The sequence below is a fragment of the Amblyraja radiata genome, chromosome 16 (assembly GCF_010909765.2).
Source record: "Amblyraja radiata isolate CabotCenter1 chromosome 16, sAmbRad1.1.pri, whole genome shotgun sequence".
In the NCBI taxonomy this organism is placed as follows: Eukaryota; Metazoa; Chordata; class Chondrichthyes; order Rajiformes; family Rajidae; genus Amblyraja; species Amblyraja radiata.
Window position 1 is genome coordinate 22,885,723 of NC_045971.1, and position 19,140 is coordinate 22,904,862.

Here is a 19,140-nt window from a genome sequence, read left to right on the forward strand (position 1 = left end):
AAGAGATGGTCTTGGCATCATGTTCGGCACAGACATTTTGGGCCAAAGGGCCTGTTCTCGTGTTGTACTGTTACATGTTTTATGTTCTTCCATTGAGTACATCCTTCAGTCTTTCCCTCTGTCTGATTGGTGACAGAGCTTGAAAGAGATTGTCTCAGGGCATTGGTGTAGGGCATGTAAATGAAAATATGTCAGGCGCAAGTAATATTAATGTGATCCAAAAACCAAGAAGTTTTCTAACCTTGATCTTCTTGGCTGATCTTGCCATTGGCTATGAAGTGGGAAATAGACTGCAACTAATTTTAACACAATCTCTCCAAATCTTAATGAGTAACAGCTTTTCAAAGAAACATTTGAAAGAATCGTGAATCATTTAGAGAAATGCTTTATTCCGCACTGTGATAAATTCCAGAATCTATTTTATTTTTCTGCCGATCAAGTATTCTGAGTCGAAGGAACCACTTTATGTTGTCTGTGGGAGCCATAAAAATGCAGCTTATATTGAACAGTATCTTACGGTAGTGAGAGCACCATAAATAATGTTTATTATATTAGAGTTATTGTGTGGAATATTGATCAAAGAGGATATTTATGAGTTCTTATCATGGACAGCCATAAAAACAGCCATATTTGGCATGTTGGTTCTCATTGAATTATTGACATGGTCAAAGAAAAATTCCTATAGGGCTTGCTTGCTTGAAATCCTTATTATGTCCATTATGGTTTTCCATCCCTTCTCGCAGTTTGATGATATTGCAGCATCTTGTAGGCACAATAATCCAAGCATTAAAGGCACGGTGGCGCAGTGGTAGAGTTGCTGCCTTACAGTGCCAGAGACCCGAGCTTGATCCTGACTACGGGTGCTTGTCTGTACGGAGTTTTATTGTTCTTCTGGTGACCTGCGTGGGTTTTCTCCAAGATCTTTGGTTTCCTCCCACACTCTAAGTACGTAGAGGTTTGTAGGTTAATTGGCCTAGTATAAATGTAAATTGTCCCTAATATGTGTAGGGTAGTATTAATGTACGGGGATTGCTGGTCGGTGCGGAGTCGGTGGGCCGAAGGACCTGTTTCCGCACTGTATCTTTAAACTAAACTAAACTAAACTAATACCTGATGACTGGTTCAATGAATCTCAGGATATGATAATCAAACCATGTTCTCCTATTGTATATTTTTGTTGGCTGCAATTACCACATTCTCCGGTTAAACACTCACTCAGAAAGCAATGCAAATGATCAGCTCATTATTTCTTGAAAGCTTGTTGAATCTTGCCATGAACACATTGACAATTGTATTTTTCCCAAAGTACAAATGTGACTGCAGTTTAAATAAAGGATTTTTTTCCCGTAACATTTCACCATTGTAAAGTGACTGGCACTATAAAGGGCCTGTCCCACTTAGGCGATTTCTTCGGCAACTGCCGGCGACTGTCACCGTCGTAGCAGGCCGCCGAAAAAGCGGCGACTGGAACCCCCATGCGACTATGTGTACGACAAGCTACGACAACCCACCACCTAGCCGACGTTAAGCTACGGCAAGCTACCGACAACCGGCGACCCATTAGGACGTCCACCTATGACCACACCTACGACAACCTACGACCACACAGGCCACAATCTACGACAAGCAAAGTCAGCTTATGTCCACCCGCGACAAGCTACGACAAGCACCAACCCTGTCGGCGACAACTGAAGACATCTGAAGACAATTCAGTCACCGGTACCTGTCGCCGGTTGACGTAGGTTGACGTAGGTAGTCGCCAATGGAATTCACCAAATTCAGCACCCAGCGACAACCAACGTCACCTGGCGACAACCTGCGTCATGCTGGCGACGACCTACGACAGCACCTACGACGGGAGAAGACAAACTATGTCAAGCCCACAGTCAGCAAAAAGTTTTGAACATTTCAAAATCCAGCAGCGACCAGAAAAACGTTTCAACTGTTTAGGCGACTTGAGGAGACTACTCACGACCATAGAGGCGTCACCCCGCGACCATGTGAAAACAGGCTAGTCGCCTGTAGTCGCCAAAAAAAAAGCATAAATGGTATAGGGGCTTTAGGGCGACACAGTGGGGCAACTGGTAGAACTGCTGTCTCAGAGACAGAGACCCTGGGTCTGATGAAGGGTCTCAACTCGAAACATCACCCATTCCTTCAATCCAGAGATGCTCCCTATCCTACTGAGTTACTCCAGCATTGTGTGTCTATTCTCAGTTGAAAACAGCATCTGCTGTTCCTTCCTGCAAAATTTACCCTGCTTCCATGTTGTCTGCATACAGTTCGCATGTTCACCCTCGTGGGTTTCCACTGGGTGCCCCAGTTTCTTCCCCCATCCCGAAGATATGCGGGTTTGTAGTTTAATTGGCCTCTGTAAATTGCCCCTGCTGGCTAGGGAGTGTATGCAAAACTGGGAAAACGTACAACTAGTGTGAATGGGAGATTGATGATCGATGGGCCGAAGGGCCTCTTTACGTGTTGAATCTTTCAATCAATCAGTGTCAATATGTTGAATTTCCTTAACACCTGAAGACAGAAGTAAATGATTGCTGCATGTTGTATGGAAGATGGTTTCATCTTGGAATGACTGCTTGCAAATTCAGTGGAATGGAGGCATGGCATGTCAGGCATTACCGAATCAGCTTAACATGATGTAAGGCCTTTCCTTTGTTTGAAGCGCCTCAGTAGAACACATAAAGGAACCCAGGTTACCTAGAGCCATGGCCGTGTCCTGATGGGAGGAGTGAAGGGGGTACAGGTTAATTGGTATCAAGTGGAGGCAGGGAAGATGGGTAATTCAGAAGGGGGGTTGAGAGTCATCTGTAAGTGCCACTGGTGCATTGGCCAGCAGACGCAGAGAGTAATCTGAAATAAAAAAGGTCCTGGACTTACATAGAGCAAGATAGAACAACACAAAACAGTACAGCACAAGAACAGGCCCTTCAGCCCACAATGGCTGACATTAAGCAGGGGTGGCAAAATGGTGCAGCGGTATTGCTGCCTCACTGTGCCAGAGACCTGAGTTGTGATTGCCGGTTCTGTCGATGGGTGTTGGCTGTATGGAGTGTCTACGTTCTCCCTGTGACCGCGTGGGGTTTTTTCTGGGTGCTCTGGTTTCTTCCCACACTCCAAAGAGTTTGCAGGTTTGTAGGTTAGTTGGCTTTGGTAAAATAGTAAATTGTAAATATTTAAGAGGGAGTTAGATGTGGCCCTTGTGGCTAAAGGGATCAGGGGGTATGGAGAGAGGCAGGTACGGGATACTGAGTTGGATGATCAGCCATGATCATATTGAATGGCGGTGCAGGCTCGAAGGGCCTACTCCTGCACCTATTTTCTATGTTTCTATGTTTCTATGTTTCTATGTCCCTAATGTGTAGGATAGCGCTAATGTAAGGGGGTGATCGCTGGTCGCCGTGGACCCGGTCTAAGTCTAAAGTCATGTTAAACTATCTCATCTGCCTGCACATGATCCATATCCCGCCATTATCTCCATATCCATGTGCCCACCTGAAAGCCTCTTAAGAGCTCTCTCGTATCTGCCTCAACCATTGCCCCTGGCAGCGTGTTTCAGGCATTCGCCATCTGCACCTTTAAACATTACTCCTCTCACTTTCATTCTCTGTTCTCCAGTCTTTGACATTTCTACCATGGGAATAAGATTCTGACTGTCTATCTATCTATGTCCCTTATAATTGTTTACACTTTTCATAGATATTGAATTGCTTGCAAACAAAGATTGTTGGGTTATAATCTGCTTTCTTGGCAAATGTTTATTGGATACCTTTGCTCCGATTTCATCACTCAACAAATATGAACAATAAATAAAAGTGCTCAATAATGACAATAAAGTGAAAAGACAGAGAGAGAGGACTCAACTTCTTTGTAAACTCTGACAACAAATTAACCAATTTAAAATATTAGAATTTGTGCTTGAAATAGAAAATGCCAACCAAAGTAAACTTAGTTGTTAATATTCGGATGTAGCATGAAACAGTTCACATTAGTGTCACAGTGCAACTAAAACGTTGGCTCAAAATATAGAAACAAGGAACTGCAGATGCTGGCTTACAATAAAAATTGCTGGAGTAACTCAGGCAAGTAAGTCAGGCAGCATCTCTGAAGAACATGGATTGGTGACGTTTTGGGTTAGGATCCTTCTTTAGACTGATTATAGTGGGGGGGGGGGAGGGGTGGGCAAAGAAAGCAAGAGGAGTGGAGGGGCACAGGCAAAGCGTGGCAGGTAATAGTTGAGCACAGGACTTGTGAAGGGGCCAACGGAAAAAGTCATCCATCCATGTTCTCCTGGGATGCTGCCTGACCCGCTGAGTCCAACACTTTGTATCCTTTAATCTTCAGCTCACGCATGTGTGTGTATAAACAGCCTCACAGTAGATAAAATGGGGAAACCCCTGAGTATCGCAAGATTTGCAATGTTTTGTGTCAAAAATCCTTTGTGACGCTTTCTCCCGGTGAAGAATCATTAACATTCACATTGGTGAAGTGGCTCATTAGCTGCTTCATGGATTCATCGGGTTAATTTCTGCAGCTATTCAAAATAATGTAGGGCAAATTAAAATAAAATGCAAAATGAGAATGTTACTCACTAAAAATCTTCCCCTTTTGGCCTGAATAAATTAATGTTGAACAAAACAAAGTACAGCTCTGGTGTAGATGCGAAAGCAGAACAGATAGCTGCCAGCCACAAATGATTAAATGGAAAACCAAAATGTAAATAGTCTGTACAACTGCAGAATGTGGGATCAGGCTACTTTGAAAGACCCCAAGAATATATATACCTCCAAATATTTGAAACCAAAATACACCAAAATACAATGAGGCAGTATTAAAAAAATGTAACCTTCATTAAATGTTAACATAAATTTAGGCCATCCAATTCAGGCACAGTGGCGCAATGGTAGAGTGCCTTACAATGCCAGAGACCCAGGTTCAATCCTGAGTACGGGTACTGTCCGTATAGAGTTTGTACATTCTCCCAGTGACCACGTGGGTTTCCTCCGGGTGCTCTGGCATCCTCCCACCTCCAACAACCCGGGTGCTCTGGCATCCTCCCACTTCCCAAAGACATGTTGGTTTGTTGGTTAATTAGCTTTGGTAACAATTGTAAATTGTCCCTGGTGTGTAGGATATAGTTAGTGTATGGGGTGATCGCTGGTCGCTGTGGACTCAGTGGGTCAAGTGACAGTCGAGGACTATCCTGTCGGGTGAAACACTGGACAGTAACTCTCGAACGTCTAAACTCCTCAGGAAATTGATATTTCTTTTTGAGAAGACTGTTAATAACACTGTGTGGATTCCCTATTTATTAATAGAATCACATCTTACAATAAGAATAAGCTTATCCTAATGCTTTCTAAAAGCATGGCTAGGCCTCATCTATAGTGTTATATTCAGTTCTGGACATTGTACTTTAAAAAGGAAGTCAGAGCCGAATTTACAGGGGGCGCTGTCCTTTGCACGACTGCCCAGCCAGCAGCTGTCTGTCTCTTCATCTTTTTATTTTTTAATTTAGTTAGTTAAGTGTTTTGTTGGAGGTCTAGACTTTTTTTAGGTGGGGGGGGGGGGGGCGAAGGGGGAAACTATCTTTCAGGGTCCCTACCTGGTCGGAGAGGCAGCTTTTCTCCAGGCTGCAGCTTCGACCCGTCCTCTCGGCCTACCAGCGGGCCTGGAGCGGTGTTTCCTGTCGGGGACTGCCCAGAACCTCGGCTTCGGCGGCGGCACAGCGCTGGAGCGCTATCGCGGAGCGGGCGATGCCTTGCCCGGGTCGCCGCACTGGAGCTCCGGTGAGCTGAAGAACCGCCGGGTAAAACATCGCGGAGCTGCGGGACTGTGGAGCGACCAGCTGCGGGCGGCGGCGCTGAACTTTACACCGGGAGCCTGGGATCTCTAGATGAGACCGCCAGTGGTGGAGCTCCAACCGGCGCGGCCTTGTTGGCTTCGGAAGCCGCGGCCTCCAGTACGGAAGCGGCCGTTCCAGGGTTCCCAAGCCGCTGGGAGGACTCTCCCGACGCCGGAGCAACATCACCCGGCGAGAACGGCCAGGAACATCGGGCCTCCATAGAGGCAACCGTGGAGGCCTCAATGGGCCCGACTATGGGTGAACTGGGGTTGGGGACTGGACTTTGTGCCTTCCCTCATGGTGGGAGCCATTGTGGGGGATGTTCTATGTGTTTAAGACTCTCATTGGTGTTATGTCTGTATTCTTTTTTTTGTGTGCTGCAAAATGGCAAAAAGCATTTCACTTCACTACACCTGGGTGTATGTGAATGTGACTAATAAAATACCTTTGATACCTTTGATACCTTTATAGAGGCTTTAGACAGGATTCACTAGAACAATACCACAGACTTCTGTTTCGTGACGAAAAGGTAGCTATTTTCTCCAAAGCCAATAATGTTATCATGAAATGTGATTATAATCACACATATGTCGAATGGAGTAAATTAGAGGGTAAATCATTGACAGGAGTGTTAAACACCAACAATTAATTTAAGGTTGACGCAAAATGCTGGAGTAACTCAACAGATCAGGCAGCATCTCTGGAGAAAATGAATAGGTAATGTTTTGAAACCCTACTTCAGACCCGAAACATCACCTATTCCTTTTCTCCAGAGATGCTGCCTGACCTACTGAGTTCCTCCAGCATTTAGTGTCTATCTTTGGTGTAAACCAGCATCTGCAGTTCCTTCCTACACATTGATGTAAGGTTAATGATCAATGAGGATACATGAGGGAAAAGTAAATAGTCATGACCAAGTAACAGAAATCTGGTAGGTAGGGTCTGTTTGGGGGTTTGAGGGGTGGGTTGTTGGGAGTCAAAGTGTACTTGTCCTCCGATAATTATCAGCTACATTAACAATACATGAGTGTACGTACAGAGACACAGCATGGAAACAGGTTCTTTGGTGACTGGGTCCAAGCCAACCATTAAGCATCCATTTTGTGTCAAGCCAACATTAGTCCCACGACAATATGTGTTGATATATTGATCAATTTAAAGTACATCATCAAAATTTGATTAAAAATTCCTTCACATACCACCATCTGGAAGTTACCTTATAGTACAGTTGAAATATAGTTGAATGACAACTTTTAAAAGGAAGAGGAATAAATGTCAGAAGAATAAAACATAAATTGCTCTGGAGTAAGATCAGAGAAGTGGGTCAAATCTTATACTCCTTTCAAAGTGCTGGCATGGGAATAATGGGCCGAATGGCTTCCTTCTCAGCTGTTTATCATTCTATCAATGTATAACTTAGAGAAACAAACTTAGTCAAACTGCTGCGTTGAATTGAACTCTCACTGACCTTAAAGACCTGCACCGTTACAGGGTACAGCTACGGAGATCCTCGTCCACGAAAGGAAGAAAAGCAGAGAAGGCAGCCAACAGACTGTCCACAGGCAGCAGGTAAAGTCAGGCTGTTTGTTATTCAGTGAATTGCACGTATCTCCTCACATAGCTGAAGGATACCGAGTCATAGAGCAGTACAGCACGGAAACAGACCCTTCGGCACACCTTGGCCATACCGACCAAGCTGGGATACTGGGCTAGTCCCATTTGCCTGTAATTTGCCCAGATCCCTCTAAACACCTTCTATCCATTTATCTGTCCAAATGTCTTTTAAAAGTCGTAATTATATCTGCTTCCATAGGTTTCTCTGACAGCTCATCCAAAACCATATTCCACAGTAAGTGTGCCTCAAGATTTTCACACAAGTTTACTGATTATTAATAAGCATCCATTTTGTACTAAGCCAACATTAATTTCACTACACCCTGTGTATGATCTATGTGTCATTGATATTATTGGTTATTGTATTATTGATTATTGTGTAGTTCTTGTGTTAAAAGGCCTGCAAGTAAGAATTATTAATCAGATCACCAACTCTCTTGTGGTGTGTTCAAGTAGACTTCACCACATGGCCTTCCACCACCAATAATCCCAACCCTTCATTATATGTCTAGCTTTACAACCTTACAACTTCCTTGGGAAATTAGTGTCCAGTTTTTTACCTGACAGCATAGTCCATGGCTGTTACTCAACCTCCCTGCCCTTCTGTTATAGAATGAATAATGGCAATGCACAGAATGAACAGACTATTAGCACCACTGTGATAATATTCTCAATTGCTACTATCAATACCCAGGAGATCACTGTTCATCGAAAACAGTCTTCAGGGCCTTGCTGGAGATGGGAAATCCAATTCCAGCGGGATGTGTAGGGGGGAGGTTGATGAGCCTGAAGAAGGTACCCGACCCAATATGTTCTCCAAGGATGCTGCCTGACCTGCTGGGTTACTCCAGCACTTTGTGTCCTTTCTTTGTAAACCAGACACTGCAGTTCTGTGTTTCTACCATTGGTTGGTCTGCTGTTTGCGACTGCACTCTGCCCAACTATGAATTCTCTGCTGGCAGATGAGGTGGGCCACACAACAGCCCCTTTGACCATAAAAAGGCAGAAATAGAAGTACATCGAATTGGCATTCGGTGGAGTCTTGCTTTAAAATTGAGTATCAAGAGTTAACAGAGTCAAAAGAGTCAAGTGTGTTTAATTGTCATATGTACTGGCAGTGGAACAATAAATATCTTACTTGCTGCCACTTTATGGGTCCATTAATGCAATAGCACAATAAATGTGCAATGATCAATAATACAATAAATTAATAATCAGTAATACTTGGTAACCTGCCAATAATATTGCAAAGTCATAGTCCATAATGCAACCAAGACAAAGTCCATTATCGATCACAGTTACTGAGGTGGGATTGTGGTTAGTGTTGTGCCGTGTTCGATAGCCTGATGGTTGCCGGAGGAATCTGTTCTTGAACCGTTCTTGGAGTTCATGGTTCTCAGGATCCTGTACCCGTGTTTTTAAACTTGGTAAGGAATTCCGCCCGTGATATTATGAACTGGAAATAAAATATATTTGATGTGTAGTACAGCTTTAAGAGGGTCTGGAAAAGGAAAGATTCCCTGTAGTTTGTTATTTATGTTAGTGATTTGGATGTAACTTTGGGTGGCATGGATTGTAAGTTTACAGGTGACAATAACATTGGTGGGAATGGACAATGAAGAAGTTATCTACAATTACAATGGGATGTTGATGAAGCGTGTCCATGGGACAAGGAATGGCAGATGGAATTTAATTTGGGTACATGCAAGGCATTGCTGTTCAGTTGAACAAACCAGGTTGGATTTACGCAGTGAATGGTGGTGAGTGTTGTACAACGGGGACACCTTGGGATGGAGGTACATAGTTCTATGAAGATGGCCACATAGATGGGCGGGGTGATGAAGAAGGCATTTCAAATGCTTGCCTTCATCAGTCAGGGTAGTGAGTACAAGAGTTGGGATGTCATGTTATAGCTGTTCAAGATGTTGGTAAGACCACATTTGGAGGACTGTGTACAGCTCTGGTTGCACGGCTATGGGAAGGATGTTAGCAAATTGGAAAGGGTGCAAAAAAGATTTACAAGGATGTCAGAAGGTTTGGCAGAAGGAAAGGCTTGGCCTGTTTTCCATACAGTATAGAATGCTGAGGGGTGACCATATAGAAGTATATACAATCTTGAGGGTCAGAGATAAGGTGAATGGTCATAGTCTTTTCCCCAGGGTGGGTGAGTCTAAAACTAGAGGGCATAGATTTGAGATGACAAAGGAAAGATTTAAAAGGTCCCTGAGGGGCAACATTTCCACACAGAGGGTGGGGCATACATGGAGTGAGCTCCCAGAGGAAGTGTTGGAGGAGAGTACATTTAATAGACACTTAGATAGATAGGTGGACAGGATAGGTGTGGAGGGATATGTGCTAGGTGCAGACAAGTGGGTCTAGCTTGGTTAAGCAATGTAGTGTGATGGGTCGAAGGGCCCCGCTTCTATGCTGTATAGCACTATGACTCTATGTTCTTTGATGTTGCCAATTAAGTAAATCAGTTGAGATGGGTGGTTTTAAGAAGCAATGTGATTAATTATTTATCACGTTTGTAAAGAATAACAGAGAAGCTTAAGAAGGAGGCATTTCGGCCCAGAGGGTCTGTGCCAGCTCACTGAGGCAAATCCCATTAATCCTATCACTTCCTCTTTACTTCCCAGTACTCCAGCAACATATTCACTTAAACATAGCCATCAACTCCCCTTTGATTGTTTTTGCCAATAACCTGCACTAACATTGACACTGGCACCCTCATTAAAAACCAACACTTTAAACCTCCAGTGTTTGCCAGCTGCCAGCTTTCATTTCCAGCCCCACATGTTGAAGCACACAAACTGTTTGAAATGCAAATCAGATTAGACAGCATTTAAAAGAGCTTGGAAAAGGTTTCAGTGGGAGATTGTATTGAAACTCATCTCTTGTTTTGATTTGTTTTGAATCTCCCTTAAAACCAATTAAAGCTAAAACGCGATGGTTTAAAATAGTTAGGTGACCAATTAAATTTCCGGTCTAATTTTAGACCGACAGAGGTCCCAGGGCAGGGAAAGTTGTGATGAGATGGCATTATTTGTCTTTGAATGCAAATTGCATGTCCTGGAGATATTAATTAAGGGCATTTAAAAACATTTCTGTTTTTGCATAAATGAAATGTGTCTGGGCTGCCATTCCCACAACTGGAAATTGGATTCTGACACTGAATTGGATTCTGACACTGTGCTGAGTTTCCTGCAATAACTTCTGTTTTCATGAAAAAAATGGCTATAAACTTTTCAAAACATGTTTTGAAATTGTATGCTCTCAAATTCCACCATCTCAGTAAATGCCTCACTGTCAGCTCCACCTGATTATCTCGTGGTCTTTCTTCCCTTGCAATAACACAGTAACTTAATAACTCTAGGACCTAATAAATTAGCCTAATAAATTTAGGGAGGAGGCCATTCTCAGGCCTGCTCCACTGTTTAATTAGATCACGTCTGGTCAGTACATCAACCCCCATTTTTAGCTCCTATTTCTTTAACAACTGGCCATTAAAACTTTATGTACTGAAGCAAAATACTGTGGTTTGCCAGTAATTCTTAATAAAATCAGAAAATGCTTAAAACATACAGACGGCCTGTCTGTGAATTGAAAAAGATAGTTAATGGCCTGGCATATCCATTGGTTAGTACCAGTGGCGTAGCTGGTAGAGCTGCCGCCTCAAAGCGCCAGAGGCCTGGGTTCGATCCTGGTCTCGGATGTTGTCTGTGCAGCATTTGCACGTTTTCCCTCTTACAATGTGGGTTTCCTCTGGGTGCTCCGGTTTTGCTCCCTCATCCCAAACGCATGCCGTTGTGTAGGTTAATTGGCCTCTGTAAATTGTTCCTAGTGTGTAGGGAGTGGATGTGAAAGTGGGATAACTTAGAACTAGTATGAACGGGTGATTGATGGTCAGTGTGGGCCGAAGGCCCTGTTTCCATGCCCTATTTCTAAACTAAACTAAACAATTTACTGACCAACCTCAATACTAGGTTAGGTTTATACTTGTCACCTGTACCGAGGTACAGTGAAAAGCTTTGTTCTGCATGCTATCCAATCAGATCAAATAATACTATACATCAACACAATCAAGTCAAACTCAGGTACAATAGGTAAAGCAAAGATGAAGATACAAGAGTTCAGAATATGTGCGGGATTTACAGGTAAAAAAGAGATTTATAAGAGTAGGTAGACTAAAAATGCTGGAGAAACTCAGCGGGTGAAGCAGCATCTATGGAGAGAAGGAATAGGCAACGTTTTGGGTCGAGTCTTCTTTAGACTGATATTGGTGGGGGGGGGGGGGGCGGGAAAAAGAAAGGAAGAGGCGGAGACTGTAGGCTTTGTGGGAGAGCTGGGAAGGGGGAGGAGAATGAGGGAGAAAGCAAGGGCTATCTAAAATTAGAGAAGTCAGTGTTCATACTGCTGGGGTGTAAACCACCTAAGTGAAATATGAGGTGTTGTTCTTCCAATTTGCGCTGGGCCTCTCTCTGGCAATGAAGGAGGCCCAGGATAGAGAGGTCAGATTGGGAACGGGAATGGGGAGTTGAAGTGCTGAGCAATCGGAAGATCAGGTTGGTTGGTACGAACTGAGCGGAGGTGTTGGGCGAAGCGATCGCCAAGCCTGCGCTTGGTCTCGCCGATGTAGAGAAGTTGACACCTGGAACAGCGGTTGCAGTAGATGAGGTTGGAGGAGGTGCAGGTGAACCTCTGCCTCACCTGGAAAGAATGATTGGATCCTTGGATGGAGTCGAGGGGGGAGGTAAAGCGAAAAGTGTAGCATTTCCTGTGGTTGCAAGGGAAAGTACCTGGGGAGGGGGTGGTTTGGGTAGGAAGGGACAAATTGACCAGGGAGTTACGGAGGGAACGGTCTCCGCAGAAAGCAGAAAGGGGCGGAGATTGGAAGATATGGCCAGTGGCGGGATCCCATTGGAGGTGGCGAAAATGTCGGACGATTATATGTTGTATGCGACAGCTGATGGGGAGGAAGGTGAGGTCAAGGGGGACTGTCCTTGTTACGAGGGGGGGGGGGGGTGGATGGGGAGGAAGAGCGGAGCTGCGGGATATAGAGGAGAGTAGGTAGTGATTGTACCAGATGATAGATGATCCTCCTCTGGAAAGATCATACAAAGAGTTGCCATGCTCCAGTGCTTACAAACATTAATGACTACTTAAAGCAATTAAACACATTTATACATCAGTTTAGCCAAACACCTACACAATACTTGAAACTTACCTCCCTTCCAGCTCATTACATCTCTCCATTGGAATGCCAATACCGCTCTGGAAAATATGGGTTGCTGTGCCTGATCTTTGATACTATTTCTTCAGTGGCCTGAAACCTCTGATTGCTCTCCGACACAGCACTATTTCGCAATTCTACATCCCTTACACTAGAAATGGATCAGATATAGCATATGTCAGCAACTTGAGTTATCTATCTTCATCCCACTCCATCTTGAATCTAATCATCTTCATCCAGAGTTTGGGCGAGATTGATCTATGAATGAATGAATTCATTAATTAATACTTTATAATTTATTAATTCATAGAAACATAGAAAATAGGTGCAGGAGGAGGCCATTCGGCCCTTCGAGCCAGTGATCATGGCTGATCGCCCCAATCAATAACCCATGCCTGCCTTCTCCCCATACCCCTTGATTCCACTAGCCCCTAGAGCTCTATCTAACTCTCTCTTAAATCCACCCAATGATTTGGCCTCCACTGCCCTCCGTGGCAGGGAATTCCACAAATTCACAACTCTCTGGGTGAAAAAGTTTTTTCTCACCTCAGTCTTAAATGGCCTCTCCTTTATTCTAAGACTGTGGCCCCTGGTCTGGACTCGCCCAACATTGGGAACATTTTTCCTGCATCTAGCTTGTCCAGTCCTTTTATAAAGTTATATGTTTCTATAAGATCACCCCTCATCCTTCTAAACTCCAGTGAATTCATTGATCAATTTCATTCAAACTCTGGATGAAGATGATTAGATTTAAGGTGCAGTGTGATAAGGACAGATAACCAAAGTTGTTGTCATATCCAATATCTGACCCATTTTTACATTGTTATTTTCTACATTTTTAAATAGTACATTGCCTTTTCTAATTCACTAAGTTGACTTGTAAAGTCTCCTCTGGAACGACGTATTTTTTCTCATTTACTAAGTTAATTTGTAAAATCTCCTCTGCTTCGTTGATTAATAAGGGGTAGGCCATTTAGGACTGGGATGAGGAAAAACTTTTTCACCCAGGGAGTTGTGAATCTGTAGAATTCTCTGCCACAGAAGGCCGTGGAGGCCAATTCACTGGATGGTTTCAAGAGAGAGTTAGATTTAGCTCTTAGGGCTAAAGGAATCAAGGGATATGGGGATAAAGCAGGAACGGGGTACTTTATTTTAGACGATCAGCCATGATCATATTGAATGGTGTTGCTGGCTCGAAGGGCAGAATGGCTTACACCTGCACCTATTTCTCTATGTTTCTTTTTCTATGTTTCTATTATGCTTTCATTTTGCTCCTTGTTCTGACTCTCGCCTTTTCCTGTTTATAGGGAATCCTTTGACAGCCCTATCAGTATTCTGGCTTCAGCCAAGGCCGCAGTGCCACAGTTTGTGCCTTTCTCCTGGTTTACAGACAGCAGCAAAGGGTCCACCTCCTCCAGTGGTACAATGTCACCGACCTGCTCTCCGAGAATGTCCTCCCACGGGCTTTCCCCGAAAAAGTCTGCGTCCCAGGTAGGGCTGGAAAAAAATTGGTTAGGAAATGATCAAGAGGTTTACAGACAGATCAAAATACGCCTCCCTTAAAACTGCTGAAGGTGAATCTAAGTGTGGAAACAAGGAACTGCCAATGCTGGTTTATACCATAGATAGACACAAAGTGCTGGAGTAACTCAACGGGTCAGGCAGCATCTCTGGGGAAAAAGGATGGGACCCTTCTTCAGTCTGATGTCTCAACCCGAAACGTCACCCATCCTTTCCCTCCAGAGAAGCTGCCTGACCCGCTGAATTACTGCAGCTCTTTGTGTCTCTCAAAGGTGAATCTAATATTCTTGCTGGAATGGGTGAGAGTTGGAAGTTTATGGGTTGGTTCAGGATGTGAAAAAGCGTATCATTGCGAGACAGACACGGGAACAAGCAAGTGGAAAAACTGCACAAAGATTTGTAAATTCTAAATATGTGGCAGTTAATGGTTAGAGACATATAGAACCAAAGGCATTCAAGTTGCTGTTATGGTGTCGCTATCAGTACCAATTAAATAGGAATTATGTTCGTGCAAATGTCGCAGTGGAGATTGCGTTTGAGTCTTTCTTCACTCCAGTTGGGGAAAACTTTGTGTCATTTTGATGTTAATGACTTCACTCCTGGCAGTGTGATAAGTGCAGGATGTATAGTGATCTCCCCCTCCACTCTTTTAAATGTAGAGATTTAAAAGAGTGGATCGATTGTAATGCGAGATTGCGGATCCACTTCTGTGACCAGCACACAATAAAGAGTCGCCTGGGTTGGCTGCCATTCATTTTCTAATGCTGGTGTACTCTATTTATGTAGTGCAGGAATTTGCTGAATTTTCTTTAACAGCAATGCCCAAACCTTCAGTCAAGTATAAATTCAGCAAGATCAATTCCACCATTCTGATGGGTAGAAAGGAACTGTAGATGCTGGTATATACCGAAGATCCACGCAAAGTGCTGGAGTAACTCAGCAAGTCAGGCAACATCTATGGGGAAAAGGATGGGTGACGATTCGAGTCGGGACCCCAGTCTGAAACATAGACAACATAGAAACATAGAAAATAGGTGCAGGAGTAGGCCATTCGGCCCTTCGAGCCTGCTCCGCCATTCAATAAGATCATGGCTGATCATCCTAAAGAAGGAATCCCGGACCGAAATGACATCCATCCTTTTTCCCAGAGATACTGCCTGACCCACTGAGTTACTCCAGCACTTTGTGTCCATCTACACCCTTTGGATGGGGACATATATCAAGGATACCGGGTTAAAGTCTGCAACACTTTGCTTACAGGCAGTGTTGAAGTACCTTTACTACACAAAATGCACAGGCACCTACTACAGCCATAGGATCAAAAGACAGACACCACTTCATCACCTCCTCATGTGCAATTAGGTTCGGACAGTATTGAACATCTCGTAATGAATGCAGGAAAAATATGAGCCTGACTTCCACCAACGTTAGAGCGAGCAAGCTGCTTTGCAGATAGTTATGACTTTGCATCAGAGTGTTTTACAAGCCTGAGAAAGTTTCAATATTATGTGGGCTCTGACATTGTAGACGTCAAAGGTTTAAAATTGCCTGAGGAGCCTTTTCACAGCAAGACTTAGAATGGTGCTGCAGAGCACGTCTAATTATAGTAACTGAAGCAATCATCGCATTTCTGGGCCCTCTGTGCAGAATACATCTAATCTCTTTAGAATCTAGTTAAAATTCTAGAATTTCGAACAATCAATTAGCAATCGGCAGATATATAGATAGGAAGGGTTCAGAGAGCTATATGGGCAAAATGCAGGCAAATGAGACTAGCCCAGTATGCCAACCTTATCAGCATTGACAAGGTGGGCTGAAGGGCCTATTTCCCTGTTACGTATATAGCTCCCTGACTATGTCTAATATCTGTCTGCCACACACAGTGAAATGGTTTCAAAGTTGGGGCTATTGGACCAAGGTTGCTCCAGTCAATCAACCACTATCCAATTGGAAATATTGACATGCAAAACGGTTAATTTTCCATCTTCTATTTCCCCAATAGAGTGTGCTGCTTTGGACTTGGAATGGCACCAGGAAGTCATTTTAAGTGCGAGCCACGTTTCCAAACTTGTTTAAAATGGCGGACTCACTCAATCCTCTCAGAAGACCAGAAAACTTTGGGCACCTCTCCTCCCAATGCATCCAATACAATACAATACCATATTGTTTATTGTCATTTGAACCTCAAATGACGTTTAAACAAAATTTGGTTTCTGCAGTCATACAACAAGAGAAAAACCAAGACACACAATTAACACCATTTACACAGACATCCATCACAGTGAATCACCTCCTCACTGTGATGGAAGGCAAAGTCATTGTCTCTCCCCTGTTTTCCATTCTTCTCCCGATGTTAAAGCCCCCGGCGGGCGATGGCAAGTCCCGCAGCCGTTAAGGCCGCACCGGGCGATGTAAGGCCCTGCTCCGGGTCTTGATGTTGGAACCCCCGGCGGGCGATGGCAAGTCCTGCGGCCGTTAAAGCCACGCCGGGCGATGTAAGGCCCCATTCCGGGTCATTTTCAACCCCGCAATTTGGGCGGGAGAAGTTGCCATTGCGGGTGCTCCGAAAAGCAGTCTCCCACCAGGGACCCGCGAGCTCCAGATGTCACCATCCACCGGGCCTGCGGCTGGAGCCTCCAAAGCTCCGAAGTCGGGTCGCAGCCGCGCGCCACCACAGCTCTCCACGCTCTGAAGCTGGCCAGCTCCACGATGGTGAGTCTGCAGGCTCCGCGACTGGAGCCCCCAGGTCGTTCCGGTTGGAGGCCGCTCCACGGTGCTAGGCCCCAACGACAATGGAGACCCGACAGGGAAAAGGTCAGGTCCCCCGTACAGGGAAGAAATGTAAAGTTTCCCCACCCCCCCTCACCCCGCCCCCCACATATACACAGCTAAAAACAATATACAAACTACAACCAAAAATATACACTCAACAGGACAAAAATGTTTAAAAAGACAGACGGACTGCAGAGGCCGCTACCGCGAGGCGCCGCCATCTTTACATTTACATCCACTTAGGTCTCCAGTTCAGACACCTTAATATATGACCTCATGAGCATTCAGTCATTTACAAAAATCAAATCTCTTTTGACGCTATCCGTGGCTTAGCTTTAGCTGGCTGAGGAAGCAGTAGAATGTAAAGGGCTAGATCGAGCCGTACAACATAAAGCCAGTTAAGTGTGAAACATTGCTGCACTGAGCTGACCTTTACTGGACGAGTCTCCGTTAAATTTGCATGGAAGAGAGTTCCAGAACGGGCCTGAAATGACATCAACATTAATGAAAACTGTATTATTGATAGTGGTTTATTATTGTCACGTGTACTGAGGTATAGTGAAAAGCTTTTGGTTGCGTGTTATCAACTTAAATCAGATCATATTATATATGAGCACGATAATACAATCCACAAGTACAAAGATAGTCCAAAGTGAAAATACTAGAATGCAAATTATAATTTAATTGCATTGTGGCATTACAGTTCCAGAGAAAAAGTGCAATGTTTAGAATGAGGTAGATTGGAAGATCAGGACTACACCCTAGCTTATGAGAGGACTATTCAGTAGTCTTATTACAGAGGGAAAGAAGCAGTTTCTGAGTCTGGTGGTACATGCTATCAAGTTTTATGTATTTTCTGCCTGATGGGAGAGAAGGGGGGATGACTGGGTTGAAAAACATCCTTAATTATCTCTCCATTGCCTGTATATCTATGTGTCTATCCAAAAGCATCTTGAATGCCCCTATCGTATTTTCTCCACCACCATCACTGACAGTGCGTTCCAGGAACCTACCTCTCTGTGTGTAAAAAAACTTGCCTCTCTCAGCTTTAAGTTATGGTCTCTAGTTTAGTTTAGAGATACAGCACGGAAACAGGCCCTTCAGCCCATCGAGTCCGCACCGGACAATTTTACATTTACACCAAGCCAATTAACCTACAAACCTCTACGTATTTGGAGTGTGGGAGGAAACCAAATACTGTATCTCAGAGAAAACCCACGCGGTCACGGGGAGATCATACAAACTCAGTACAAGCAAGCACCCGTAGTCAGGATCAAACCCGGGTCTCTGGTGCTGTGAGGCAGCAACTCTACCGCTGCGCCACCGTGCCTCCCACTGGGAGGACTATTTGACTGGGAGGACTATTTGACTGGGAGGACTATTTGACTGGGAGGACTATTTGACTGGGAGGACTATTCTGACTGCTTCCAACTCCTTCGTAAACCTAAAATAATATTAAGGGTTCGCTGATGGTGAGGCCCCATCCAATGCCTTCTGATCCCATGCTAACAGCCGAAAAATTGAATAGCTATTATCAGGTTCCTTAAACGGCCTTCCTTTGCACCAATTTATGCTCGTAGATCAGACGTTAGGCTGTTTAATTTCAACGTCTGCAAAATAAAATAACACAGGAAGTTATTCCATTGAAAAACTAAAGAGAGTAATAGGAAATATGGAATCTACAGATGATGGAGTGAAATCAGTCACCCATTGATCTGGCTGTGCCAGGTGGTGTTACTGTTAGAGGGACATTAGAAGCCTCAGAACTAATGTTAGAGTCACACGTCATACAGCAGGGAAACAAGCGTTTCAGGGCAAGATGCCCCTTCTCAGCTTGTTCCATTTGCCTGCATTTGCCCCATATCCCTCTAAACCTTTCCTATCCATGTAGCTGTCGAAATAATGGTGGTGATATCAGCAGCTGAATGATATGCTTCAATGTATTTATTATTTGCTCAAATTAGGTGAGAGAAATGTCATTTTTTCAGCTAGTCTCACTGGTTTAATTTTACAACTGGAGTATGTCACCTTGGTGACTTCTGCATTTAATGTTTTTTAATTAACCTATCAAACATTTTGTTAGTAAAAACAAAATAACTAGAGATTGGAGTGGAACTATGACCCAGAAATGAAAATGAAGTTA

General features: G+C 44.0%; 1 protein-coding gene across 2 annotated transcripts in view; it reads left to right on the plus strand.

Annotated features, from left to right (window-relative positions):
• The window catches only part of samd14 (sterile alpha motif domain containing 14), a 112,203-nt gene that overhangs the window by 70,812 nt on the left and 22,251 nt on the right, over positions 1 to 19,140 (plus strand). Inside the window, exons 6-7 of one of the 2 annotated variants that reach the window (XM_033035330.1) lie at positions 7,349 to 7,426; positions 14,012 to 14,195. In XM_033035330.1, coding sequence (XP_032891221.1) covers positions 7,349 to 7,426; positions 14,012 to 14,195 — 262 coding nt within the window. The remainder of the gene's footprint in view (positions 1 to 7,348; positions 7,427 to 14,011; positions 14,196 to 19,140) is intronic. The other variant, XM_033035331.1, reaches the window with a different exon arrangement.